The sequence below is a fragment of the Anguilla rostrata genome, chromosome 3, assembly GCF_018555375.3.
Source record: "Anguilla rostrata isolate EN2019 chromosome 3, ASM1855537v3, whole genome shotgun sequence".
NCBI lineage: Eukaryota > Metazoa > Chordata > Actinopteri > Anguilliformes > Anguillidae > Anguilla > Anguilla rostrata.
Genome location: NC_057935.1, coordinates 10,677,722 through 10,705,544, shown reverse-complemented (window position 1 = coordinate 10,705,544; position 27,823 = coordinate 10,677,722). Strand labels below are relative to the sequence as shown.

The window sequence follows — 27,823 nt, the reverse complement described above, 5'->3', positions numbered from 1 at the left end:
CAGACTAGCTAAACAAAACCAGGAAAAACGATACAAAGACACAAAGGAAGAGTACCAGGCAGATGGGCTTTCAAAATAAATGCATTCAAAATAAGGATTCAGAATTTTTCATTTTTTATTTCAGTCCACTTTTCAAACTGTTTATTTTGTATTACACTCAAGACAGTCATGCACAATTCATAATTCAAAAAATTCTATTGCTTCAACCACAAGTAAAAATAGCATATTGAAAACTTTCATTTTTTAAAATGAAATTATTTTTGCTTTTGCTTTTTTATTTTGTTTTTTAAAAGGGAAAACAAAGTTTGCCAAGGTACAAGAGATGGTTCAGCAGCTTTGATTTGTAAATTTTTTTAATTATTTAAAACAATCTTTATTTCTGTTTTTTTTTTTCTGGATATACATTTCAAGAGCAATTTCACATCACATGTACAGGTCACATGATCCAGAAAAAAAGGAATGTACAGGGGAATGTAGGATGCTAAAGATGCTTTTTGTGCTCATAGTCTCAGGCATTTAGACAAAATTCCCAGACAGACACCAGGGCCAACACCGCCTTTACAAGCTTATGGTAAGTGCCCTTTACCTGTGGATACACGCTGCACAGTATCACAGTGCAGAACTGCTTTCCTGTCTAAAAGCCTACATGAGGAAGGCTTTCTCTTCCTCTTACTTGATCTAGAAAGGGTCATATACATGGTGCCCAGCTGTTCTGAAGGTCTAAGTTGATTGGAAATATTTACTGTTCGTTCAAATGAAAAATAACAAGCAGCCTTCCTTTTATACCCCAGTAACCAGTAAAGTAGGTCACCCATTTTATCTTCCAGCAGGGGGTGTCAATAGAATGAGTCACTTTCCCTTGTGACTCATATCTTAGTAGGGGTTCCGAGAAGACTTATTGGGGTACGATCCCAGCCACAGTGTCCCTATCCAGAGCCCAAATAGTGATGTTTCACAGCAGTAACAGTAGCATCCAGGGCTGGCTGAGGTAGCCTCCCCAGAAGATGAGGTATCCTCCTAGGTGCAGTGCTGTCAGCCATCTCCAGCCATACACACAGCCACCCATGCAGCGGGTGTTGAAGAATTACAGGAGCAGAGAATTACAGTACAATTGCACAAATGGATATAGATCCTAATGTTGTGCGTCATGTTTATGTTTATTAAGAAAGTAATCCATAGGAAACAACTGCTCTCAACTCAACCACCACTGCCCCCTCCCCCACCCTCTCAGTGTGAAGTTCACAGACTGTAAAAGAATTATGTAAAACCTTAAAACATATTTACCTTTCACATTCCACATCCTTTAGACAAAACTACGAACTAATTAAAGGAGCAAAAGTTATGAAAGATTACAAGGCCATATTTGTTTAAAAGAGGAATTGGCAGAATTTGAAACAAACCATGGTGGATACTTTGATGGTTATACTTCCCACTCAGAATTTTTGACTGTATCCAATGTAATGGTTTGTTCTCACTGAAGTATTTGCTGAAGCTCCCATAAGGAAATGAAGAAATATGAAACAACTGAATTTAAGTAGTTTCTGATGGTAACAAAATAGGGCAGCAATCACAAAACGATACACAATCACTTGTTATAGCCTATGGATTTGTAAACACTTGAAGTTTTTCCCAACATAATTTTGAGGACGTAGCTACTGAGACAGAAAATTGTAATTTAAGTTGTTTAAAAAATGTCACCCATTGCAAAATTTTATACATATTTCGTGGAGAGATATAAATACGCAGCACACATACGGCTTATATCCCTGATCCATTCACAAATCCCAATAGTTTGTACTAATGGCCTGTCATAATGCACATGGAATCATGGAATCTCCTTTCCAAATACTTTCTTTTTTGTTTTCTCATTGGAAAAGACATGTTCTTAGTTTTCATCCAATTCCCCTCCATTCTATCCACTATATGTGGACAAAAGGGTATTTTGCAGGTTCTTGGGAATTTAATTTAAAACAGTATATATTTGCTTATTCTGCAGTCCAATCATTTCCGTTTTAAATGCTGGACTAGCCCACAACAGGTTTTCATTTCACAGTATTTACACATTTGCCTTCATTTCTCTCAATTCAAACTCTTCAAACTCTCCCGAAGCAGGCACACATAATTTCAGCCAGCTCATTACATAAAATTGGCAGATAATTTGTCATGCACTTGTATTGAGGAGTCAGCATGGTACACTTGGTCAGCATTAATCTCTGGCATCTCTTTTTGAAATGTTCAGCATGGATGAGATTTGATGGTCCAAACGAAAACTCAAGGGGGGAGTTCAGGGACCAAGGTCCAGTCTTAAGAGGGTAGAAATTGAGGTTTGCAGTTTAAAAAAGAGGCTCTTCTCACTTCTCTCTGATGCCTTTCTGAATCCAGAGAACTGCAAAAGCACAAGTTTTCTTTTTTTAACCATACTCGGAGATGGCTTCTGCAAAGCTAGGGTCCATCACTGGACCCGATTCTGACAGACGCCACAATCAGACATTTAAAAGAATGCTTAATGAGACATAAATTAGTTGGTGGTCCAGAGAAAAGCAAAAGCACAGATGCCCTTTAATTGCTCCTTGGAAAGGCAGTATATTTGTCCTTGTGCTGTCCCATCAGTCACATGACCCCCGTGTCTCACGGTCAGAGGGGTCGATGTTCTCCAGGAGGTCTCTTTGGCTGGGCATCATCCCTTCCCTTAGCGACTGCTATTCTTTATGGCTTCCTTAGCAGCTACAATAAGGGGCGTCAGGCTGGAGAGGGGTTTGGCTAACTTCAGGAACGGGTGCTTGAAAAATGAGAGAAAACACTTATGATTATTTCAAGCCTATGAATTCAGTGTGATATTTTACCAGGTTTTTAATTAATTATTTTTGCATTAACCTGTAAACCTCTGAGGACTGGCACTGTGCACATTATACTCTAGTGAATACGTCACCACAGTTTAAATAATCAGACTGAAGGAAGGTACCTGTAGGAGTTCCTTCGCAGATCCTCTCCTGTCAACATCCATTTCTAGGCAACGGTTGAGGAAGTCGCGGAACACGGCGGACAGCTTCTCTGGGTTCTGGAGCTCAGGTGTTCCGTTGGTAGCAATCAGATACAGGGCCTGGGGGGAGTACAGAGGTCACCCCTGTGCCGAGAGTTTTGAGGGCACAGCCACTTGAAACCAAATTCATCCCTTTTTATTTACTGGGCAGCAGCCCAACTCTTAAGAGGTCCGCATGGAAGCTGAGTTTCAGCTGGCTGCCACATCAGATAACTAAACATCAGGCACAAGCCAAAATCAAGCTCCTTGATTTCGCTGCTGAAAAACGATTCACGGGACATTAAAATGTAGTTAGAATGCATCGTTTTTCGGAAACATTTTTGCTGGATTTACTCACTTTGCCAAACATGTACATGTGCTTGACTGGAGTGGCATGGCCATACAAGGTCACAGATAGCAATCGGCATTAAACATTACCACAGACATTTCACAACAATAAACAAAATAGTACACTACATTCTTATGGTCGGACCAACCAATTACGGCTGTCAGAAAACCTTTTTCAGATTGAACACCAAAGCTTAAATGTGACCTTTGTAGAACAGTTGTAGGACAATTCAGGAAAAGCAGAGACCACGGCAGCATACCCAGAAACTGCAATGGCACCAGTAGTCCCTTACCCTGAGAGGATTTTCGTTGAGGTATGGAGGCTCCCCTTCCACCATCTCAATAGCCATGATGCCCAGGGACCAGATGTCAACCTTGGAGCCATAGGCTTTGCGGGTCACCACCTCAGGGGCCATCCAGTAGGGCGTGCCCACCATGGTGCTGCGTTTGTTCTGCTCTGGGGTGATCTGGGCGCAGAAGCCAAAATCCGCTGTGGGGGGAGGGAAACAATGTCACACGCCGTTTCAAGGGGTACTTTGCACCTATAGACGAGTTTCCTATTTACAATAGAGAGTGCACACACAGCTCGGGGGCAGACACAATTGAAACGTTCATGTTCAGTGTGACGTCACAAGAAAACTCATCTACTAGATAGATGTAGGTGTGGGTCTGTGGAAATGTATCAGGAAGTTATCACGGTTGTCCTGGTAATGAATGCATTGAACAGTTGCTATAGCCGGTTTTGTTTCCTATAAAAAATTTCATTTTAGTCTTGTATTTTTTTTTGCATCTGGAATAAAGCTACAAACATTTAGCTCTTCTTCTCACTCACTGAGTTTCACAGACCCGTCCATTCCCAGCAGGATGTTATCACTTTTGATGTCCCTGTGGATCACCTGGTTGGAGTGCAGGAAGTCCAGCGCCTGAAGACACTACAGGAAACCAATCACAGCTCATTAAAAACAGGCTAATTTAATCTGGCTAATTTAATCTGGCTACACTAGCCTGTTGTGACTGCGGCGTTTGCACGAGGCGAGCCGGTCCGGTATCTGGATGGACCATCCAGAAGGTATAACCCTTACCTCTCTGCAGACAGCCGCGATCTGACCCTCGTCCATGCAGGTCTCGGTAACGACATCGGTCAAGGAGCCCCCGGGGAGGTACTCCATCACGACCCACAGCTCGTCCCCCACCAGGTAGCTGCAGTTAGTAAACAGGCAAAATAAGTTTTACACAGGTTGATTCCTTGTACAAAGAAATGCAGGTATCTTCTTCTGAAAATTAATATTTTAATTAAATATGAGGAAAATGTATGGTAATGTAAATTAATTTTGGAGCTGCAGCTACTCTTTCTCAATCCTTTTGCTAGACGACAGGACAGCTGAGACAGGCATACTTTAGGCATCCAATTATTCAGAGAACCCTAAAGCCCAGTCAACTTATTTTTAAGGATTGATTTTAAAAATAGCATTTTGCCAAAGTGAAATGTGTATTAGCTGGAAAAATGTTTATCCTAATCATGCACACATATTATAACACCTTACAGAAAATGATGGTATCATGTAACTTTTGCTCGTGCCTTATAAATTTACCTTTGTAAAACAACCCTACGCATGCAGTGATGACCCACCTGTCCAGGTAGTTTACGATGTTGGAATTTTTGTTTTCCCTCATCACCAAGATCTCATTGATAATGAGCTCCTTCTTTGGCTGCTGCTGCAAGTTCATCTGTTTTACAGCCACCTGTAACAATGAGAGAATGGATGCTTAAGGGTGTGCATGTACAATGCTTCCCAAGTACAAGCCCTGAGTAATTATAAAATTACTAAAGAAGCAGTAAAACGTTCGAAAATGGTGGAAATGTTGTGAAAAAATTTAGAAAATCATAAAAACCGCTGGCTTTGCTTACAGAGAAAGAAACAGACCCCCTAACCCCCCCTCCCCCCCAACACCTATATAGTTACAACTATATGTTTAAACAGACTTACAGTCATTACTGGCTGGGGCACCTATCAACAGTTCAGTACACCTATCTCCCAAATATGTTGTGACTCAACTTTTTAAAGTAAGCTTTCATTTCCATGCAAACACATAGTGTGCATATCCTGGAGCTCCCACACGAATAAATCATTGTTTCACTAAATAATTTACGAGACACGGTTTGTCTTCCAAGTAGCAAAATTCTACGTCATTTATAATTCAAGAACATGGCATATTCTCTTTTGCCAAAATGTCATCAAAAACCATTGAGAAGAGAGGGAGACTGCTGGAGAGGGAAGGTCCTCACTACACTCCCTAAACATCGGTGGAAGGACCAGACAGGCAGGCAAGTGGTCACATAAGAGCCTGATAAGTCATGTTCCATTTCTGTCATTCACCATGGAAACCGGCTAAGCACATGGATGTTCACAGTAGCAGCATCTCAATGAAAAGTCCTGCTTAAAAAAAACTAGCTTCACTATGTAGTATTTGAATCCATGACCCTGTCATCAGGATTTTCATTACTTAAGCACTATTCCATGCTGTGTCCCATTACACAGGGAAGGAGGACATGAAATTATCACCACTGAATCTGGCTGCACAGCACTTTAAATCAGGCCTCCAGCCAGAAGATCATCTGTGTGGGTGAGGGTTGGCCTGCGCTAACATTGTACAGCTTCATGTCACATACTGTGTGAAGGCACTGGGGAAGTGTACTGCAAATATACTGACAGTGGACCTGCTTTAGTGCATGGGGAACTGTGCATGATTGCATTGGGATCACTCATCTCCCCATATGGGCCTTTCATATACACAGACTCACACTATGATTTTCCTGTAATGGATGTCAGTGATTAAGTTCATTTTTAGTGATGAAAATCAAACAAACTTTAATTAATACATGCAGGTGTAGAACTGCAATAAAACTAACAGCTCCATGTTATCTTCAAACATACTGACACTGTAGTATAGTTATAAATGAGGGGAAGTTCCTCACTAAACGGTTGAACAAATGGGGATGTGGAGGGGGAATCCCGGGTGCATTGGAGCAGTTAGTGCAGCTGAAAACAAATATGACTATTAAATTGGAAGCCATTTTGTGGGTCACTGTAGGACGCTTTATCAACCCCTGTGTGCATGTGACAGAGAAGTGGGCACTTACCTCCTGTCCTGTGGCAACGTCGATGGCCGTGTACACAGTCCCAGAAGCTCTGTAGCAACAAAAGGTTTGGGACGATTAATTTCCATTGTGGTGTACCGCACGTGCGTCCTGACTTGTTGCCTAACCAGTCTCTCAGTGTAAATTTATATAACTTTCTACAACAATTCTAAATCCTACATCCACTGTTAGTCTAATTGTAGAACCCACAGATATTACTAGACGTTAAAAAAGAATACTATATGTTAACGTTAGCTAGTCCACGCTGGATTATGTTTTTAATGTTCTTCCATTTCACATTACTTTTTCCTCATCATACAAGCAATTACCGATTTAGATGTTCTCTCACTCACTCTCCATCTATCTCTCCCTCTCTCACTCTATCTCTCTCCCTCTCTCTCCCTCTCTCTCCCTCTCTCCCACACCTGTCCAATCAGCTTAACTGGGGCACTCTTAATGAAGTTTAATAATTCATGGCTGGGGAAGAGAAGGTCCACGCCTCCACTTCGGTCTGCTACCAATCAGCATTAGCGCGCGGCGCTATTGACCTTTCCTCCTTGAGTGCCGCATTCCTCCTCCTCCCCATCTCCCCTTTCCCTATATATGCAGATTACCCACGCTGGGAGATTTAACTGCCAGCAAGCTGCGGAGAGTCAAGCCCAGCCAAATGCACAGCCTGTCAGCCTGTGCTGGCCATCTTCAGAGCCACTGTTCCGTATTGCTTTACAGTTCTGCTACAGCGCTTCCCTACAGCAGGCCTGGGTCAAATACGTATTTGTTTAGGATTCAAATTCTTTTCTCCGCTTTATTGGAACCAATGAAATACTCTCAAAAAGTGCAAACTCCACCTTTTGGTCATATTGGCATGCACAACTATACCAGACAAGATCAATAGAGCACAGAAAAGTATTTGAAACAAATGCGTATTTGACCCAGGTCTATCTTACCTCAGATGTCCCTGTTCTGCTCTAGGTGTGGCCCGTAGATTTTCAAAGGCTCCTTTCTTTTCAGCCTTAGTTGGGCTCCCACCCACTGTGTCCCAACAGCCCACAGCTGCGTTTCAGTGCATGCACACTTACCCTTGTCCTATTTTCTCGAAGCGCGTGTACTTCTTTTTTGGGTCTCCCACACTCACAATGCTCCCTGGGAAAAGAGGAAAGAGGGGCATTGCAGGATTAGGATGCCCCTGAATGCCAATGATGTGGAGCAACTGCCTCTGTCCAGTCCTGTGGACACATACTGAGCCATTGAGTACCACAGCTGATGCCAGTGAAGAGTCAGGAGTCTGTCTCTGTGTACCATAGCTGGGTGAATTCATTTTGTTGGTGCGTCCATAATGCCACATTGTATAACACATAAAATGATAACTTTTTATTCATATTATGTTCTACTCCAGTAAAAAAATAATAGTGAAAAATAGGCCAGACTTTTCACTGATTGATAATCTACTTACTGTTATTTTAAATAAAATTTTAAATGAGTCAAACAAACAGGTTACAATCTACAGACCAAACTTGAATTGCTCGGATATGCACTGTTGGTGCAATTCATTTTTCTTTGCCAAAATACAATATGGAATTATGTATGGAATATGTTAAGAGGAAAATGTCCCTGTATAACAGCTGTAGCACAGAAATGAGCTGTTCAATGATGAAATCTACTCATAGCCATTTGAGGAAAATGAAGTTCCATTTATAGCTGACACTGGAGGAAATAAGAGGTGAGATTTGAGAGGCTACGAAGGTTTTGATTGGGTAAGCCGCAGAAATACCTGACTGGTGCATAAAGGTGTGAGACTTACTCAATCGCTCTAGTATTTCCTCATCTGTCATCTTGGACTTCTTCCTCTGACGGTCCGTGTGTCGATACAGAGCGCTGGAGGTGTTCTCCGGGGCCAGCGATTCGGGGGATTTGGACTCCTCTTTGACAGGAGCAGTGGGTGGAGCTGGCTCAAGGACAGAGCGGGTGAAGATCTACAGGTGTCAGACACGACTGACATTAATCACACACCCACAGAAGATTCTGCTGTCCAAATCAGCTCCTACAGAGGTTATTTGAGCTCTTACAGAGTTTATATGAGTGCATGCATGTGTGTGTGTGTGTGTGTGTGTGTGTGCAGGAGTACATGCATGCTTTGGTGTGTGTGCATGAGTGAGTGCGTGTGTGTGTGTGCATGAGTGAGTGCGTACCTGCGTGCGTGCGTGCATGTGTGCATGCATGGTGTAGTGACTCACAACACACAGAACCATCATCTCTCAAAATAAAGTGTCCTGGGTATATTTACTAAACAGACACAAGGGTACCTGCAAATATTATACGTCACCTGTTTATTGTAAGCCTCAACTCATACACATGTGTATGTGTATGTTGGTGTGTGTGTGTGTGTATGTGTGTGTGTGCGTGTGTGTGTGTGTTTGTGTGTGTGTGTTAAACTGATTTTGTATAAGGTAAAATCCAACATAATTGCTCCTTACAGATTTTGTGTGCTCCGGCCGAGGAGCAATGACAGGCGGAGGCTCGTCATCATCATCTTCTTCTTCATCTTCCTCCTCCTCATCATCGTCTTCTTCATCCTCTTCATCAAACTCCTCTTCCTCCTCTGACACAGGGGGGGCTAGTGGCGGCTCAGTTGTGGTCTTTGTAGCCTATAGGGTAGAAATCACAGTTATTTTTTGAAAACACCATCTGATGCACAAACTGATCTGCAGCATGTTGGGGAACAGGAGGGAATTAAGCACGAATGTAAAAGCAGAGACTTTAGTTTGAAGGAAACCGTCAAGAAATAAGACGACATTAACAGTACTGTTCCTGTTTGGATGACATAATGTACATCTGCAACAGGTATATAGGGGCCTATGTATGTATGTATGGTCTTGTGTATGTGTACTAAAAGTAAGTCAAAAATGTACGCTACACTATCACCTCTACAAGCAATCAGCAGCAACAACAAGGTGACAGAAGAACCTTCCTCACTGCTTGAACACCCAGTTTCGATGTGTGCAAAGGCAATGAAGAAAAAGACGCATACAGCAGCTTTTGAAATTCCAAATAATCTCCGGCCAGTTATGATATCTCCTTGTGGTCAAGACACAAAATCGCCTCTGCTCTGGCAAGTCACTGGAGGTAAATCTATGATACCAAAGCATATGAGAACTAGCAGGTTGGAAAAATGGAGGCTGACCAAAATCTTCACTTTCAACTGTACTATGAATTACAGGGACATACTAAAATTGACTGCATTTATATAGCGCTTTTATCCAAAGCGCTTTACAATTGATGCCTCTCATTCGCCAGAGCAGTTAGGGGTTAGGTGTCTTGCTCAAGGACACTTCGACATGCCCAGGGCGGGGTTTGAACCGGCAACCCTCCGACTGCCAGACAATCACGCTTACCTCCTGAGCTTGTCGCCCCTAAAAAAGAGCAGGTTCTGCTTAAGAAAACCAAAATTAAGAGGTCAAAATGGTCATTTCCATATCCCTAATAATATGCCCTTTTCTATTTCTATTTAGAAAACCCAAATGAAGGCGTTTTTGTTGAAATCTTTATGACACAGGTTCATATTCAAAAACGAGGTAGCAGCTCCAAAGACTTACTCATCTTAAAGAGAGAAAGAGAGCAGAGCTGATTTATCTGAGAAAGCTCTGCTGTGATAAAGGAAATTTGAAATCACCACAGGTACTTAAAAAGAAAAATGTATTGAGATTTCACCTTGTGTCATTAACAATGCAATCATTTGCAAATTATAGCGATGAAACAATTAGCTAAACTTGAGACTCCTAAATAGTCACACCTTCGGTATAAAACTAGACAATATTTTCAGAACATACTTCAATAAGAATGCAATGATAAATGAGCAAGCGCAAAATCAAATTTTACTTAGTTATTTAATGTTAGAACAAAAAAATGAATAATAAAAAAACAATATTTCATTGCTCCTTAAAGTAACCTTTATGCTTATGATAACAAAAAAACTCAGAAACACATTTTGTGACTCTACCTCATACAAGAGAAGATTTCCAGTTTCGGATTTAAGATTATTCAGTTATGCAGTGTCATCATTCACCATTATACTGCGGCATGCTACTGTCCCAGGCCTTTCCACATTTCTTAAATTTCATGCATTTGGTGAAAAAAAAAAGGTTCTAGCATCTTCCTTGTGTGGAGGTCTAAACATAATGCAAGCGGCAATGACAGGGAATGAACACAAATTAGCCACCAACAGCAGTGAGTTAGCAGTGAGTGTCATAATAGCAATACGTACATTGTGTATTGTGAGTCTCATTATTAAACTTGCATACATGTAACTTATTAATCTGCAGTTGCACATAAACAAAGAAATGAGTCCTAGCTGATACTTCATGAGAATAACAGGCACTCTCCATTATTTACCAGCAAAACAATTAGAATATTCAGTCACCAGAGGTGTCCTTGTGTTTTGCATTCTATGGTCTTATAGCTGATTTTGTAAAAATGTTTAAGCCCAAGATGATACTCTAGGCAACAAATTCAGTATAACTACAATTCAAAAGACGGCGTTATTCAATGCAATATAAGGATAGCTGCATAATCAGTTTGATATTTTCTGAAAACCTATGAAAGATTTTTATGAGGGCGACTCAATGTTCAAATTCTAATAATAGCTATAATTCTTTATTTCTTTATATTTCTAACTTTTTAACATGTCTTTTTTTATTGTTAATACTGCATGAGCTGCTTTGTTTTAGAAGAAAATCAAGATGACTGCATCTGGTACAGCATGGCAGTGACTGTGCAGTTGACAAGAATAGGTATGTCCCTAATGCAGCGCAACCCACTCATGAGATTAGCATCTGCCTTCGACAATTTTATTTTTATAAGTGGAGCATTCACATTCACTGGGGCAATGTGCAATCAAATGAATGGAACGAGCAATAAAATGAGAAAATGCATTCATGACTTACAGGCACATTTTATTAACATAAATATGAGGGAATAAAACAATGCCTGTTTTAAACAAAATAATGTAGGCATAGCCATGGGTGCTGTGGGGGGGAGCATCCATTCTCAAAATTATTTTCGAAATAAAGGCACCAAATAATAATTATGTGTTGTTAATAGATTGTGCATTCTATGAGTATTTTGTATTTTGAATTGGCATAAAATCATTCTTTATTGTAGGTATTTAAGAACATAAGGACATAATGGTGTTTAACGATGAGAACAGGCCATGCAGACTATCTAGTCTAGCCATTTACCAACAGAGCATCCAGCATCAATTTTACTTGGAACAGCACTGCATTATGCTGGGACCTGACAGTGATTTAAACTATCATATAAATATAAATTCCCACTCTAAATAAATGGCTATGGTTTGAGGTCCCAACAATATTTTTCATCAGATTATTGTTAGTGAATTTAAAGGTTGTACTAAAACTTAGATTTATGAGACTGTGGCTGCAATGTGGTGATGTGATCTCACAGTTTTAACACTGAAATTTTGAAAATGCAATTGTGGATGCAATTTTACTATCAGAAAAGTATATATTTTTTTGGAGGGCATACATAGTTGTAAAATATTCATTTCTTTGCTAATCTTGGGATCCTTATATAATTTCTAAAAGAGAGGTATATATATATATATATATGAAGCAGGTGAAATATTACCTTGTCAAATAATGCGCTGCAGGATCTAATGGTGAGAGCAGGCCCAGACAGGAGGCGTTTCTGAATGTAAAGGTCGAGAATGGCAGGATTGAATACTGAACACAAACCCATACAACACACAAAAGCAAATGGACTTCGGGGCCTTTCCCTGCACTAATGTATCCCTTTGTCAGAGTACAGTTGCACTCAAGCGCTAGTGTACAGTAGCAGCCCATTAACATTCTCTTGCTGTGTACGGCTATCTTCTGCATGACTGGAAGGACCCAGTGCACATTTAAAGCAGGCATGTGCGAGAATGCGCGAGGCATTTTAGCTTCGAACATTTGCGACGGCCCCCTTTCATATTTTGCGGTTTCTTCACTGTGATACACAAGAACTGAAAATGAAACAGATAATTCGAGACATAAAAGACATGAGGATGTCGATGCTATTTTTGGATGAGTTCAAATAAGTTCAACTTGAGCTGGAAAATGTTCTGTTTGGCACATTTCACAAATTGAGATGAGTGGAGACGAGTCTAGTGTAATTCAGCTGGGTGGTTACTTAAGTTAGTTGTGGTTACTTAAAACACACAGAATCACCGCCTCTCAGACTAAGGCGCCATGGGTATATTTACTAAATAGACACGAGGCTACCTGAAAATATTTAATGTCACTGGTTTTTTGTTACAAACGTGTGTGTGTGTGTGTATGTGTGTGTGTATGAGTTGAGGCAAACAAAAAAACTGTGTCATTTAATATAGTAAACAGATCATATATATTAGTGAACCATGTTAGCATTGCTCATGGAGATTTTATACTTTGTTCACTCACTACAAAACATATTTGGCAATAAGCATTGCTGATACTTGGATAGACAGTTTGCAGCTGCCTTCATTTGCATAATTACCATACATTTACCGAAAGCCTGCTAAACAGAGATCATGAGCGTGCGCACACTTGTGCTGCGGTCAACACAGTCCTCACAGTCATGGCGGGAAGGCACTCTTCTTTATATTCTGAAGAGCAGGATGTGGCTGAAGCAAAATCCAACAAATCACTCCTTCAGACATAACGGCTGCAGTTTTGGGTCCTTCAATAGGTGCCCTTAGCTCTCATAAATGATTTGGCTTTCATACTGCAAACACTTCAGTTCGTCAAATTTACAAATGTACTGTTCAAAACAGCACGAGACCACATCTCTCAAGTGGTCTTGGGTACATTGTTTTAATTTGTATCCTGGCCTTACTAACCCCTGTTGGAAATTTCATACATATACAGCTTGTAATACATTGAATTACACTTCCACTACAATCAGTCAAAAACAGTGAGTTGAGGACAACGATTGTTGTCAGTGCAAATTTATTTTTCAGTACAACACCAAAGATTCATCACCATCTCAGTTGAGTTTATTTTGTATTGCGGAAAAATAAAAGGGATAAAATAAATAAAATGAAAACCACTGAGACTGACATATCAGAGTTGACTTGCACTCCACTATACATACTAACATGCTATCTTTCCTCAAGGAAAAGCCTCCTTTTGAAATGTTTTACATTCACATATTCATTTACTTAGCTATTCTATTTTCCTAGAATAGGAAGTACGGTGTTCTTTTTCATGCTAATTTTGTTAGTGTATAGTAGTATTAAAGTTATGAATTTGACAAAACGTCTTTGGCTAATTTTCTTTCTTACAAACTATCCCAGAAACAAGAAAAACACAAAGAAAACATGATCATAGATGATCTTATTGGATAAAAAAAATATCATCGACAAGTCAAATATCGACAGAATTTTATTTCTTTTTTATTTTTTTTATTTTAGTTTTTGTTCCTGCACCTACCAGAAGGTCAGAGTGAATGTGCCCATGATAGCCTTTCTCTCATGTCATATATAAAGCTTTCTCAGATTTACTTGTTCTTTTAAAATATGTCAGCCCTCTCATTCATCCTGTTTCTGACTTGCGGCACAGTCTTTCATAGGAGCCCTTATTGTTATTAGCTACGACCCCAGCTCTATAGCTGTCTGTCAGTCGGTCGGTCGGTTGGTCCACAAAAGTGTCCCACCCCGTAGCGGCCACAGTTTTCGCCCCAGGAGGCTGAAATTTGGCAAGGAGTTTGGCCATGACTGAAGGTACAGTTGAGTAACTTTCAGGCCGATTGACCAAGAGGGGGCGTGGCGATGGGCGTGGCCTATCACAAAAAGGTGCATAACTCCCGAATGGATTCACAGATTTGCACACGATTTTGTGGAAAGGTTGGTCATGAGCCAAAGAAGAGGTCACGTGGTTGTGTGAGGGTGTGTGCGTGGATGCATGCACACATGGTCGCAGCTATTGCGGATTCACGCTAGTTTCTGTCCACATCCTGGACAACCCTGGAGCCTCACCATCTTAATAAAGCGATATGTTTGGAAAATACGCAAGAGACATGCATCAGTCTATGTTCAATCAATCAATCAAATTTTATTTATATAGCGTATTTCACAGCAATTGTCATAATACGCTTCACAGACAACTCTGGCCTAAACCCCCACAGGAGCAAGCCTAAGTAGAACAGTAAAACTCCCTGTGGCAGATGGGAAGAAACCTCAGAAGGAACCAGGCGCAAGGGGGAAACCCATCCTCCTGTATACCCAATAACATACCTCACAGACAGACAATGCAAATCAAATCAGCGCTAAGGAAAACGGCAAAGCGGGTGTCTTTGCTCATCTCACTCTGTTTATGTCATGACGACAGGAGAATGATGCTGGTGAGTCACAGCCATAGAGTTAGAATGAACATTAGGCTTTCAACTATAGTCGTTCAAAGTAATAATAATAAAAAAATACAGCTGCAAGCAGCAATTAACGGGGTCCAAACAGCATACAGAATCAACTTGCACACTTGTTCTAGTTGTCTCTCTGACAGAATCATAATTTCTTATATCAGAGATTAGGTTACCATACCCTCTGTTATATATTTAGTCAGAATGCAACAAATGTACTCTACTTCCTCTATTTTTGTGGAATTGGCAGCTCTATAATACAGCCAATGTTCTGTGGATAATACATACAGGAGTAAGCCTCACACAGAGCGCAGTATGAAAATGATCTCCCTACTACAAGCTTCACCAAACAATGACAGACCAACTAGGAACAAAGCAGTCCTTCACATATTATGATGCACACTGTGATTACAAGGCAGCTTTAGGGTTAAAGGTTTTACAGTTAAAGGGGGAAACTAATCTAAGGTTCACCTCAAGTTCACTTCTGACAGCTCATTCAATGGTCACAGTACATAAATTAAAATAAGATGTGTACTATAGTGAAAAATCTGATATAAAGCTACAATATGCACTGCAGGTACATGCAACTTGGTGGATGGCATACCTGAAATCCCAATATAGTCTATGTATGTATATATGCAAAAACCTTTGCTTACATGTAACTTCAATGCAGGCAACTAGACAACTATAGGAAAATAATTAGGGATGATGTCTGATTGGCTGTATGTATTTGATGGGTTAGACTTGTTTTCAGCAAAATGTGTCTTGTCTTGTTTGAAGGTAGGGCTATATTTAGAGGCACAGAAAAGGCTAAAGGAAATGTTTGTCGCAGTCACATATTGGCTGTGTTCATGGCCGTTAATGGGAAGTAAGCCTCTAAGATGAAAAGCAGATGAAGGTGCCAGAACGCCATAACTGTCACTGGAAAACACCTGGCATTCACAATTCACAGGCGCCAGCTGTGCAAAGTATAAAAGAACCACAGAATACCGAAACTGACTACTCCTTCGTTTTATGTGTTTTAGGTTTTAAACAGCAACACTATTCCCTGAGCGCGGCTAACCGCTTCTGACCACTTGGGCACACCTGCCTCAGTTTCAATACAGCTGTCCTGTAACTGGCCTGCAACAAGCAAAGAGCATTCTCAAAGTACACAATGGACATTTTGATTTGATGTTAATTCGTTTTCACATGACGATACCACATGGCTAAATCTGGTACTGCCAAAAGCAAAATCTGATGAGTTTGATTGATTAACTCAATGGTGCAGCGTTAATTACCATCAATGGCCCTGTGGGCTGTTTATAAATTTCTATGTAGGCAAATGGAAAGAATAGTTTCAAATGTGTACTTACCAGAGGATTAGGTGCTATATAACCATGTGCTGATTTATCTGAAATAAGAAACATAATTTCACTTAGACAGCAGATTGGTAAGATAGTTCTGTCACATAAAAACTACAGTAGAAAATATTTATTTTTATTATGTAATTGTAGGGTATAAGCAGAAAATATGTACTGCTAGCAGGCCAGGACAAGTACAAATAAAATAAGTGTCCCAGACCAACTTTTTTTCACCCTCACCAAACAATTAGCAGAGCGGTGCAAATATAGCTCTGGGGCTCTGCTTATTGGGGTCACTGCCCAAAACATCCACTGTGAGTGAGCTGCATAGAAATCACATGACCGCGTTTTGGCCCTCACCTCCAGAGGTAAAGCTCATGTATTTCTGGTTGTTGACGGTCTCTTTGGAGTTGTAGAACTTGAGAACGTCCAGCACGGCCTGTGGGTTCTTCTTCTGCTCCAGCTTGGTGATGTTGGACGTCTGGAGGAGTCGTGCCCACTGCTCAGGGATGCCCTTTGAGGGAGAGGAAGGACAAGCTCACACATTTTCAGCCTGCATCCAGTGCACCGGTGCAGGTGCGAGACAAAATCATGCTGTGCTTCAGTGTTACCTGTGTATAGTGATTATGGGTGGGTCTCCTATAAGTCTTGCACACTTTAAATAAGCATTGATCTGTCATATTAGAATCAGGTTGCATTGTTTTCATGGTATTATTCTTCTACAGTAAATATTCCCACAGAGGTAACAAAGCATTAAATTAAAACTTTTACAGTGTGGCATATGGCCGTGGGCAATATTTTTGCATAATATAATATTCTCTGTCTGTTATTGACCTCAGCATCACAATGAGAAGAATGATAAGGTGGAACTGTATATATTGTAAGAATATTTAACAATTCTCAATATGTCTTTACACGTGATGCAGTTTTAATCAAAATTAAAAAAAAGAAGATATTTTCATATGTATATATAATTTGTCAACAGTGGAATCACACTACATGTGCTGTTCATGAGCTACACCAGGGCTACCCAATCGTGCTCTGGGAAATCTATCATCCTGCAGGTCTTCACTTCAACTCTAATTTGACACACACAACTCTGCTAATTCACAACTCAATGAGATTTCTAGCTGTTGAATGAAGTATGCTTTGTTTAACGTGTAGCCTTGGTAATGTGGTTCTATTTAGAGTTGATCTGGTGACAGGAATCCCCAGTTGTTTGTGATTTGAGCATGGGAAACAGCGTGACAAAGGAAATACGAAACTCTACCTGTTATAAATTTCTGAAGAAGTAAATTTGTGATTATATTCTTCACGTAATGACATAAAGTGTAATCTGTAAACGGTGTGCAAATATGTTTAAAAAAAGGCACATTACGAAAAAAAAAGCAGTATACACAAAAGTATATTTCTAATAATAACGAAAACAAGTGCAGTCGGGTCTTCCCTTACCGTAAACTCTCCGGTAACTGCATCAAAGCCGACGTGTATGGTGTGTTCGAAGTCAGAGGGCAGAGAAATCTCTGGACGCTCCCTTTCTTTTTTCTTATTGGCTACAGAGCAAAACAAAACAATATTTACGCAGCTAATTTCACTTTATCTTGTGTTTAGCATAGTAGTGTTATAAATGTTACCACATTTATCCATAACATGAATGGAGACATTCTAGGATGGTTCTTGGTTTAATTTCTTTTTATTAGGTGATACTTTAATGTTTATGCACACAATTGTATTCCAACAACAGAGAAAAACAAGAAAAGCCTTACTAATAAAACAACAGACATTTCTGTGCTTTAAATAAGAAGAATGAATATGGAAGTGCTAAAGAGGTAAGATACTATTTTGTTGAGCATTGTTCGAACTTTCAATGGGATTAATGGATGTAATTTCCTTAATCTAACTGGTTCTGCTGAGCCACACATCTCTTATCTCTTTTACACTAATATTTCATGATTGACTTTGAAGCGGGGGCGTGATCACGTGAGGTCAGACAGAGGGGGTTGGGGTGGGGGGCAGGGTTGGGGGGGCGGACATGTGCTCACTCTTGTCACCTCCTGGAAATATCGAGCGCAGACGGGCCTTCTTGTTCTTCTCCTCTGGAGCCATTGGAAGGGGTTTAGAGCTGTGATTGGCTGATGAAGAGTCTCGGTTGTTGCTGTTCATTCTCAGGGGCGGGGCTGGAGGTTTCTCTTCAGTGCCCGCACTATCAGACATCTTCAGCAGCACTCACAATGCCCTGAGGTGAATGGAGATCATCAAAACAAAATATTCAAAGATCAGATTCGCCGCCGTACTGAATGAAAAGGTCCATCCGCCCAGTGCAGACCCATTACACTGGCTTCAGTAGCGAAACACTATTTATCATATCCAATAAATTATTTAAATGTGCACATTAACCTGAGAGGGTCACCTCTTTCAATGTCCTGGATATGCTGAATTGAATGCCCTCTCAGGCTATAGAATGACTACAATAGTTATACTCAATGAAAGTAAAGCCTGAAAATCCAGTCTGATGTGAATCTCTTCAGAAGGATATGCAATTTCTATCTATTCTTCCTATTACAATATATCACAGAAGCCCGCTGATATCCTGACAGAAATCTCACACAGCTCCTGGATGACCTCACAGAAGTCACACACAGTATTCTGGTCCCAAACATGACGAATAAAAAAAGGTGTGTGATTTATACAGTAAGAATCAAGCCGTCATAGGACAGCTGTGCACTGTGAAGCAAGGGGAGAGGTGGAATGGCCTTAATATAGTTAGCTTGTGTAATGTAATTACCACTGGCTCCCCTGCGTGAAATGGTATAGAACAGAGCTTGGATACTGCTCACCATGTTGAGCTTTCCTGCCTGGACAGAATGTTTCTTTGTTTCCCCTGCAATGCTATTGGTGAGATGAGTTCATTTCAGGTCTACAGTACAACGTATAATTCCACATTGGAAAAAAGGCCTCTTTTCTGGAATTGGGAGCAACCGAACAATAAATGTTCTGAGGCAAGTCAATATCTAGACGGTGCTAAAACTGGATGAAGATTAATAAAAAAAGATTCACTTATTGAGCTAATGCTAACCAGCTAGTTATCAGGACAAAATGTTCATATGCCCCAATAGTCCATTAGCTATGACGAATGAATAAATTCAAAATGACAAAAAGAGTTTATGCCATTTCTAATGTTTAGCGTACTGTCTCAGTGTAAGTCTTCTAGAATGGGATTGTAGGCAGACTACAGCATTATGGAGTGGTTTGCTTCAGTTCTTTTTTGGTGGTGAAAGATGAATTTATTTTTATGTATCATTTGTTTCACCAGGAAGTCTCTTGAGAATAAAATCTATTTTTCCAAGATGGTAGTAGTACACATCTAAAGTCGCAGTTAAAAACAAAAAAAGGTGTTAGAATTTCCAAACCAGAATAATGACAAGAGGAAAGAGCAACGATGTAAAACAACATTAAAAAGACAGCTTTGGGATGACACTGGCCAGTGAATTATTCAGATATTCAACACTCTTCTTAATCATGCAAAATGAATTAAAACTGTTTGACTCCAATAACCAGTTTAATGGTTAATTTTCCAGCCCTCTTTGTTTGCAGCACAGAATCTGTCAGCGCTCATAGGCAAATCCCTCTCTACACCACCAATGTTCTTTGTATTTGGATACAGACAATGTAGCCAAAAAACAAATGCATTTCATTTTCAGTTAATTATTTACTTGATTGTAGACCCAGGAAACCACATGGAAACAAGTTTCACTGATAGTGCAGGGTTCAGCACACAGGCAAAATATCCATCTTGTTAAATTTTTTTCTTAGATTTTCTTGAGGTCATCACCACAACCTCAGATGGCACACATCTTCTCACTTCTATGAGACCACATCTTTAATTAGTTATAATTAAAGTATGTGCCTATATTGGAACTTTCTGAGGAGAGTAATGTTGTTCTCATTTTCAAACATACCAAGTACCCCTGAAACAATATACAAGTCCAGCCCATATACAAATGCTTCAGGGAGAAAGTGTTCATATCCACCCTAATTAAAGCTTAGTTTAGCCACCTCCCAGTCCATATCTGATCCATTATCAGCAGTACTTATTGCAGACCAGAGCTTTCCATTTGATATTTACTAACACCTTTTTGAGGGTTCACCAGAAAGATATGGCAGCACTTCAATTATTTCACTAGGAAGACTGATAAATAAGTTGTCGAAAGGTATTGATTTACCTGTTACATGAAAAAAATTAATGTGTGTAGAGCCATAGAGACTTCAAGGGCAGGTTCTGGAAAATTACATTTTAAAAACATATATGTATGGTTTATTCTCTAGGTACTTTTTAGATACGTGTCCATGTTCATGGGGCACTGTCCTATGTGTGCATTACTTGCAGATATGTTCTCTTTTTAAGAAACCAACAGTAAAGTAAAGCAATACTTTACAGGACTTCAATGCTATTTATTGATGTGTTAAAGTCAAGGCAACTGAGCTGAAAGAGCTAGCAATAGTGCCTCCTACAAAGAGGCTCAGTAGTCACAACCCAATGTTACATTTTTAAGAGCACTGCCCGAAGCCTACTGCAGCATGTGACTCAGAAAGCATAAAGGGGCTTTAGGCTTGCCATGTTCTGTTTGTGTGTGTGTATGTGCATGTGTATGTGTGTGTTTGTGTGTGCGTGCGCACGAGTGTGTCAGTGTGTGTGTGTGTCTGAGTGAAACATTAGGTCCTTCACTGGTTAACCTTGATTGCATCATTTCACATGTTCCCTAATGCAGGCTCTTCCTGCCCCTACGGGTGAAAGTGATAGTGTTATCTACCAAGCAGCATGAATAGTGTAGGCAAGGCAGGGGTTAAGCCTCATTACAAATGGTCTGCCATAAATCACTGCTATCAGACCATGGGCAAGGAAACTGCAGACACAAGTAATATGCCTCTAGCATGCAGCGCTGCGTATCACAGCAAATGTGGTGATTGCACTGAACAAGAGCCATTGGATGGCAGGAGACAGGTCCCTCCAGGATGAAAGCAGGTACTCACTCTGCACTTTAAAAGCACTCCCATTCTTCACAATAGGAACCCGTGCACAACTGGGTGTGACAAAGTGAAACTGTTCCACCTTCCAAGAAGCAAACAGCCGTTTACAAGAAAAACCTGATTTTGCTGAGGCAATTCCAATCTCCTATCATTAAAGACTGCAAAATTCCCCCCACCTTTTGGTAGGACCCAACTGGATTCTGATTTACTTGTACATAACGAATGCTGTTATCTGAGCGTTGTATATGGTTAATGTGAGATGACAAGGTTAAAAGCTACAGGGATTTTTAAACTTCAGTCTCTGTAACCTGAACCGCCTGAGAAATGTCGGAGGGAATAATAACTTTATGTTTCAACCTATAGCTGTTAACTCTCCAAGCACTGACGGGCATAGCCTCCTCTTAAGAGACAAACCCCAGCTACCCATGGAGTTCCCCGTCCATGAAAAGAATGAGATAATTACAATGCCTTGAGCTGGCAGTCTTAAAGTGGACCATGTCTACCTGGCCGGTGACGCAGTATCTCCACATTTCCAAAATGAACCCCCTTAGCTAAAGGTTACCTGACAAATATTTGAGATCATCTGAGACCTGGGGGCCATGTCCCACGTGACCATTCTGCTGGAATATCCTGTCACTTCACATTTGCGAGCAGGATTCTTTCGTCACAAAAAGACCTCACACCTCTTTAAGTGTGTGTCTTGCAGCCCAAAATAGCACTGCCCCTCAATATACATAGAAGATCAGAAGCAGAGTAATGGCTGTGTACTAAGTTTTGATGACTGGACAGGAGCCATTACACAGCATTAAAGGTTGGCAGAAAGAAGCCTGCTTTGGGTCTAGTCCCCCACTTGACTAAAAACTAAAAGGAACTTAAGGTTGCTTTCACATATCCTGTATAACCCACACTGGGGACGGGCTTTCATTCATGGTATCCCACACGTTATACAGTAAGACATCCTGGAATACTTAGCCAAGGTAGTGAAGACTCTGGGCTGAGAAGGGCTTTGTTATCTATTACAGGGTGGCAGTTAAATTAGGGCAACCCTGTTGGATGGGCCATGGGGCCATTGCTCTTAGCAATTAGTGCTGCATTAGTTGTCCTGGAACAGGGAAAAGACGGGAAAACTCATATTCATATATTCATGGAGAACTACATGAGAGAAATTGGTAGTGAAGAGAGCAGAGAAGAAAAATACTAAAAAATGCAAAAAATAATTATATAAACACATTTAGGCTTTTAGGTTTTCCAGGAGATGAAGGACAGTATAAAAGGAAACTGACAGCTACTCACAGGGATTTGAAGATTTTTGGAAGAGAAAATGAAAGCTCTGTACTTTAAGGACAGGATGCCCTGCAGAAATCATGTAGTTCTTTTAAAGATGGAGGAAACTGCTAGAGTAAAAGGAATTCATAGCCATATCACCTGGTGTGTAAATGAATTCAGACATTTTATATCAGAGAGATATTCAGTTTTTTCACCCCTACCATAAATCACAGTAAAATGAAATAAGACTGTAATATGAAAGCACCCCACAGTAAGTAAATATTCAAGAAAGGGATCAAACCCAAGTGGAATATTTCTATTTTCTGGGAGTTTACTTCTATCACCTGTCATGGAAAATATGGATATCCAGCAAGGCTCAGTTTCTATGCCCGTAATTGTGGGCATAAAACTGTACAGTATCCTCCACTATTCTTCCACGGCAATGCCTTACCAAAAAGAGAGACTAATTTATCAATTAATTTTTTTTTATAATACTCAACAGTAGCCAGTGACATTGAATTAGTATTACCATTCAGAACTCAAAACGGTAATGCAAACATTTAAACCTATGATATATATCTAGTGTTAGCATAATATGCCTATATAAATTCCCCCTGCCACCATTCTTCATACTCTGTCTAATATGACTTCCACATTTGGTATTTATATTATAGATTAAGCCATTATGATGACATTGAATAAATGTTTAAATTTAGGTTTAGATTATGACATTATATAACATCATATTATTATGTTATTATTGTAGGTTGTATTGATATCGCTGTGCATATTTCATTGTTGCAGAAAGTAGGTCTTGTGGAGTGGGCCCTAGGGTATACGCTAGACAAGTCTACTATTTACAAGCAAAAGTCACTAGATTCAGTCATCAGTGAAATGGTCACACGCACGTGTGCCCCCCCCCCCCCCCACACACACACACACAGCCCACAGAACCTCATCTTTCATAAACCACATCATCATTGGCCTACATTACTCTGCCCTATAAACATTTCAGGCCATCTTTTGTGACTATAATACCATCCATTAAATGGCTGCATCTGCAGCATTTACCCATATATGTTTCAGTTCCTCCAATCATCAGAATGAGAAAAAATAGTAGGCTATATAAAGCAAGCTCATACATTTACTCATGAATGTATCACATGAATGTCAACCATACGAATGTCAAAATGACATTCAGGGACACATTCAACTAACAGCACAGTTATTGGATTCTGAAAATCGGTGCCATAGCTTATACCAAGTATTGGCTTTTATTTTGACAGAACACTCGTGAAATGTCCTTATATATTTATAAAGCTTTGGCACAGCCCAATACTATAAGACTGAAGACATGGTGTCCCACCTGTTTATGCCAGTAAAATACAATGCATTAGCTACCTGTGTGTTTGTATAGAGGGTCATGGCACCTCATCACCTGTACTGATGCTGTACATGCATGTGCACCTCATATGCATGTACTGACATTGGAACTGGGGATTGCAGGTTTGAATCCCAGTCTTGACACTTGCCGTGTAGTAAATAATAGTCCCCTAAATGGCAATGGGCATTTTGTTTATTGACGGATGTTTAAAAACAATTAAAAATCTAATAATGATCTTGCAGTGTTATACATGAAATTAGCTGTTATTGTACATGCACATGATTGATAGATACATCATGTGATATAAAATGTAGTGATTGGCTGCCTACTGGGCCAAGTCCTAGGACCACCTACAGTACATAAAGGAAGGAGCAAAACCATGTATGTGCCCCAACTTGACTTTTTTCTGCCATGACAATATCCCTTCTGACGTAAACATGGACCCACTTCTTAAGGGCATACTAAGCAATATTTTCACCTTGAAAATATTATAAAACAGCCATGCTCAGTCATTACTCTGATGCACTGACAGTCTGTGCCTGCATGCACGTCTGCCCAGTCCTAGCTTGTCTGCCTGTGTTTGTTATTCTAAAGGCATAGTAGCCAGAGCAAAATATTAAAAATATCTAGCTTCGTCATCTTGGGGGTGGTTAGGCCGGTTGAGAACAGAGGAGGAAATGTTTTGTAAACACAGGAGTGAAGCAAGGAAAAAGATCCTGCATAGTATGCCTTTGAATCTAATTTACATGTGAGCTCTTGTTGATAGATAAGTATAGATAAGCTTATATTATCTTTATTTGTCAAAACACAACAGACATGTTGACAATTCAGAGCTGAATGGGAACAGTGAGAATGGCAGCAGACAGTAAGTAGCTAATACACAATTGATTTGTGCTGTCTGTGCTGATATCAGCAAATTATGATTTTTTCCAGCTGATACGATGTGTGACTTGTGGCCATATGTATGGGCTAACATTTGCATATGGTTGTTGGTGCTATTAATACCACCTCTGCTATTAATAGCACCCCTGTTGTTGTGGAAAATGTGCTCAAATGAGATGTGAATCTTTGCCTATACCTCCAATTTTCTCCTCTGGAGAATTTTGTAATGCTGGGCCAGATGGCTCCATATACTGATGCTAACTAGATCTTGTCCCCTCACAGCATTTTACCACCTGCCTTATGTTCAGGACTCCAGCTTGCCTACTTTGGGGGGGAAGCATGAGACATTTAAAACATTACCCAAGATTTAACTAACCAACTTAAATGCAATTTTTAAATATATTTTTATATTTTATTCTATCAAGCCACACTTGTCTTCATAAGCATCTGCTTTATGCTAAGGAGGGTCTGTAGGTGTGTGTGTTTGTGTGTGCGCGCACCATTGAAAAAGAGGGCTCCCACCCTCAATGCGTCACTTAGCATTTTAAATAAAGTAAATAACTTGCTTCAATGCAATTTAAAAAAAATGTATACATTTAAAATTAAAGTACTGTAAATACGTCAAGAAAAACCCTATAAATGAAGAACACTATTATATTCGATTTAGAATTACAAAATTAAGCTGTTTTCCTACTTTTGTTTGTATATGAATATGCAGAAAACTAAGCAATGATGAGAGTAGGAGAGTAGCAGACACTTGTGACTCAAAGCAGGTTTTTTTTTACAGTAGTAGTGACAAAGTGGCATGCTGTGGCATGCAGGAAAGTAGAATGCTGGAAACAGCAGTACACCTTTATTATTTGTACACTAATTCCATATTTTAGCCTTCCCCGCCACCATTTCTGAAATCCTCACCATTTCTAAATGCCTTCAGTTATACATGAGCTCTTTGCAAGCTAGCATGCAATGAAAAGCTAGGACACATAACATACAGACCAGGAAATACATGACTCAAGACACAGGCTGTGTCAGCACCCATATTAGATGCTAAAATGACTCCCATCCATTTTGGTGGTCTGAGAAGAAATGGGGCCTGTGGGAGGAGAGAGGCAGAAGGGCGCAGGAAGCGGATGGATGTGGGGTCTCGCAGTGCGATACAGATGGATGATGACAAAGCAGCCTCAGCCAATGGCGCGTGCGCCCCCGACCTCCTATCACCAAGGCAACGTGACTTCCCAACGTCTCCCCGTCTGCGATGCTCGCACAGGGGTAACAGTACGGACAGGAAGAGGAGGAGTATCCAAAGGCATTCTGGGCTGCGCCCTCGGTCTACGCATGCCTGTTGTGTGGGATGCCGTCCACTGGAGGAAAACAAGCCTTCATTGATTCACTGAGAAATCGGTGGACGTTATTGACTGACTCCCCAGTAAATCAGGCACTCAATGCTGATCACACAGAGACAGAGAAGCTTATTTAGTAGGCGAAGCCACCCTTCCCCCACGAAACCCAGGGAAGTGATTACATATTGAATTTTTTTTCTTCCCCTCGCAGCAGACATGCAAACCATGTAGCATCACTGTCAACAGTATAGCTTGTGTTTCTAACAGAAACACCAGCATATCTGTGATGGAGGTAAAATGAGATGTAACGCATACTCACAAAGCTCTATTGACACGGTACACAATACAATGAGTAACATCTCGAGCCATTACAAATGTCCACCAATGCACCTAATATAAAACGGGGCAAACCCCCTCCTCTAAATAAACCCCGTTTTAACCTCTCACACTTGAAAAATAAAGCTTTTTGTTAAACTGAAGGCACTGCAGCTGCTCTTATAATGCCAGACACACACACACACACACACACACATAAAGCACAGCCTTGACACATGCACCTATTCAACACTCCCACATAAACAAAGATCCTTTATGTAAACAAATAAATAAATAAATAAAAAAATGAAAGGAAATTTTGTAAAATGGAAATTGAAGCCACTATCAGTCTTTTGATAAATATATGCATGTTCCTTTTTCCTTTAGGGGAATTTTCAGCCGCAAATCCATTTCCTCTTGCATTATTTTTTCAGAGAAAAAAACCAGATCGATCTGTGCTCAGTCAGGTAGCCTACCCATATCAAACTTACAAAGGGTTAATAGATGCCGGAGTTTACCTGAAATATATCCTGGCATTCTTTCCGTCTGTTTGTAGCCTTTAGATCCAGCGTTCGGTGGGGTTCATCCTGGTATGAAAAGTCCTAGTGACAGCCTGCACGCAGGATTGCCATTCTGTTGTCAGACCGGTTCCTGACCCCAAACCCTGGCTCGTTTGGCAGGCTGGATGCTTCACTGGCTCAGTGCTGTTCCCTAGCCCATGATGTCATTCTTTCAGCCCAGCCCATTGGCTGAAGGAAAACATTAAGCAGAACCAGACAGAATTGGTCTTTTGTTTAACTGCTAAGACAAGTTGCCAGAGGGTTGAAGAGGGAGGCTGAATAATGGCAGACATGCAGCTGAAATGCACACACCCACCCACCCACAGACACACACACACACACACGCACACACACCCACACAGGCACACACACACACACACACACACACACACACACTTGCATTAATTATACTAGAAACATATTTTTCTGTTTTGGTCACAAGATTATCAAGACAATACAGATGGTAAAAATTAGATTAAATGAATGTTCTCCATTTCTTTGTAAATCAAACACTCCTGTGTTTATTCTGTTTTGTATAGATGTACAAAGGCTAGACCAAACGGTTCTCTGGGGAAATGACGAGATCTAAAATGCATTCTGAGAAGCCACACTCGAAGGGAAGCCTTACCCTTTGAGTCACTAAATAAGTCCAAGCAGCTCGTTCCTAGGTACAAATTCTCCTGTTTTATATATATATGTCCTCAATGGGTGTGTCCAGGACAGGAAATATGATTTTTTGCCTCCATCTTCTGAAGGCCATGATGTTTTAAAGAATAATATTGCAGGCGGTCATAGCAAACCAAGATCA

The 27,823-nt window shown here is 40.4% G+C and overlaps 1 protein-coding gene across 3 annotated transcripts; it reads right to left on the bottom strand.

The window, feature by feature from the left end:
- Positions 1 to 97: 97 nt before the first annotated feature.
- On the bottom strand, positions 98 to 27,177 carry LOC135250100 (serine/threonine-protein kinase PAK 3-like). 3 transcript variants are annotated; one of them, XM_064326034.1, is made up of 16 exons: positions 26,974 to 27,177; positions 18,292 to 18,476; positions 17,693 to 17,793; positions 16,601 to 16,754; positions 16,253 to 16,290; positions 12,150 to 12,209; positions 8,981 to 9,151; positions 8,308 to 8,479; positions 7,586 to 7,649; positions 6,510 to 6,558; positions 4,998 to 5,110; positions 4,450 to 4,567; positions 4,200 to 4,299; positions 3,661 to 3,857; positions 2,963 to 3,100; positions 98 to 2,779 (listed from the first exon to the last, which is right to left on the bottom strand). In XM_064326034.1, exons 2-16 carry the CDS (start codon positions 18,452 to 18,454, stop codon positions 2,690 to 2,692), a joined length of 1,728 nt encoding a protein of 575 aa, XP_064182104.1. In that variant the 5' UTR covers positions 18,455 to 18,476; positions 26,974 to 27,177; the 3' UTR covers positions 98 to 2,689. The 3 variants fall into 3 exon arrangements, with proteins under 3 accessions (XP_064182104.1, XP_064182103.1, XP_064182105.1); XM_064326033.1 differs by having other exon boundaries at positions 18,283 to 18,476; positions 26,974 to 27,175; XM_064326035.1 differs by lacking the exon at positions 12,150 to 12,209 and having other exon boundaries at positions 18,283 to 18,476; positions 26,974 to 27,175.
- Positions 27,178 to 27,823: the final 646 nt, after the last annotated feature.

Coding starts and splice junctions, on each gene's coding strand:
- LOC135250100 (XM_064326033.1), bottom strand. CDS start 18,454: ATGTCTGATAGTGCGGGCACTGAAGAGAAACCTCCAGCCCCGCCCCTG. Junction 4,300..4,449: donor TCGCGGCTGTCTGCAGAGAG/GTAAGGGTTATA, acceptor GGTTTCCTGTAG/TGTCTTCAGGCGCTGGACTT. Junction 3,101..3,660: donor TCAACGAAAATCCTCTCAGG/GTAAGGGACTAC, acceptor TACTCCCCCCAG/GCCCTGTATCTGATTGCTAC.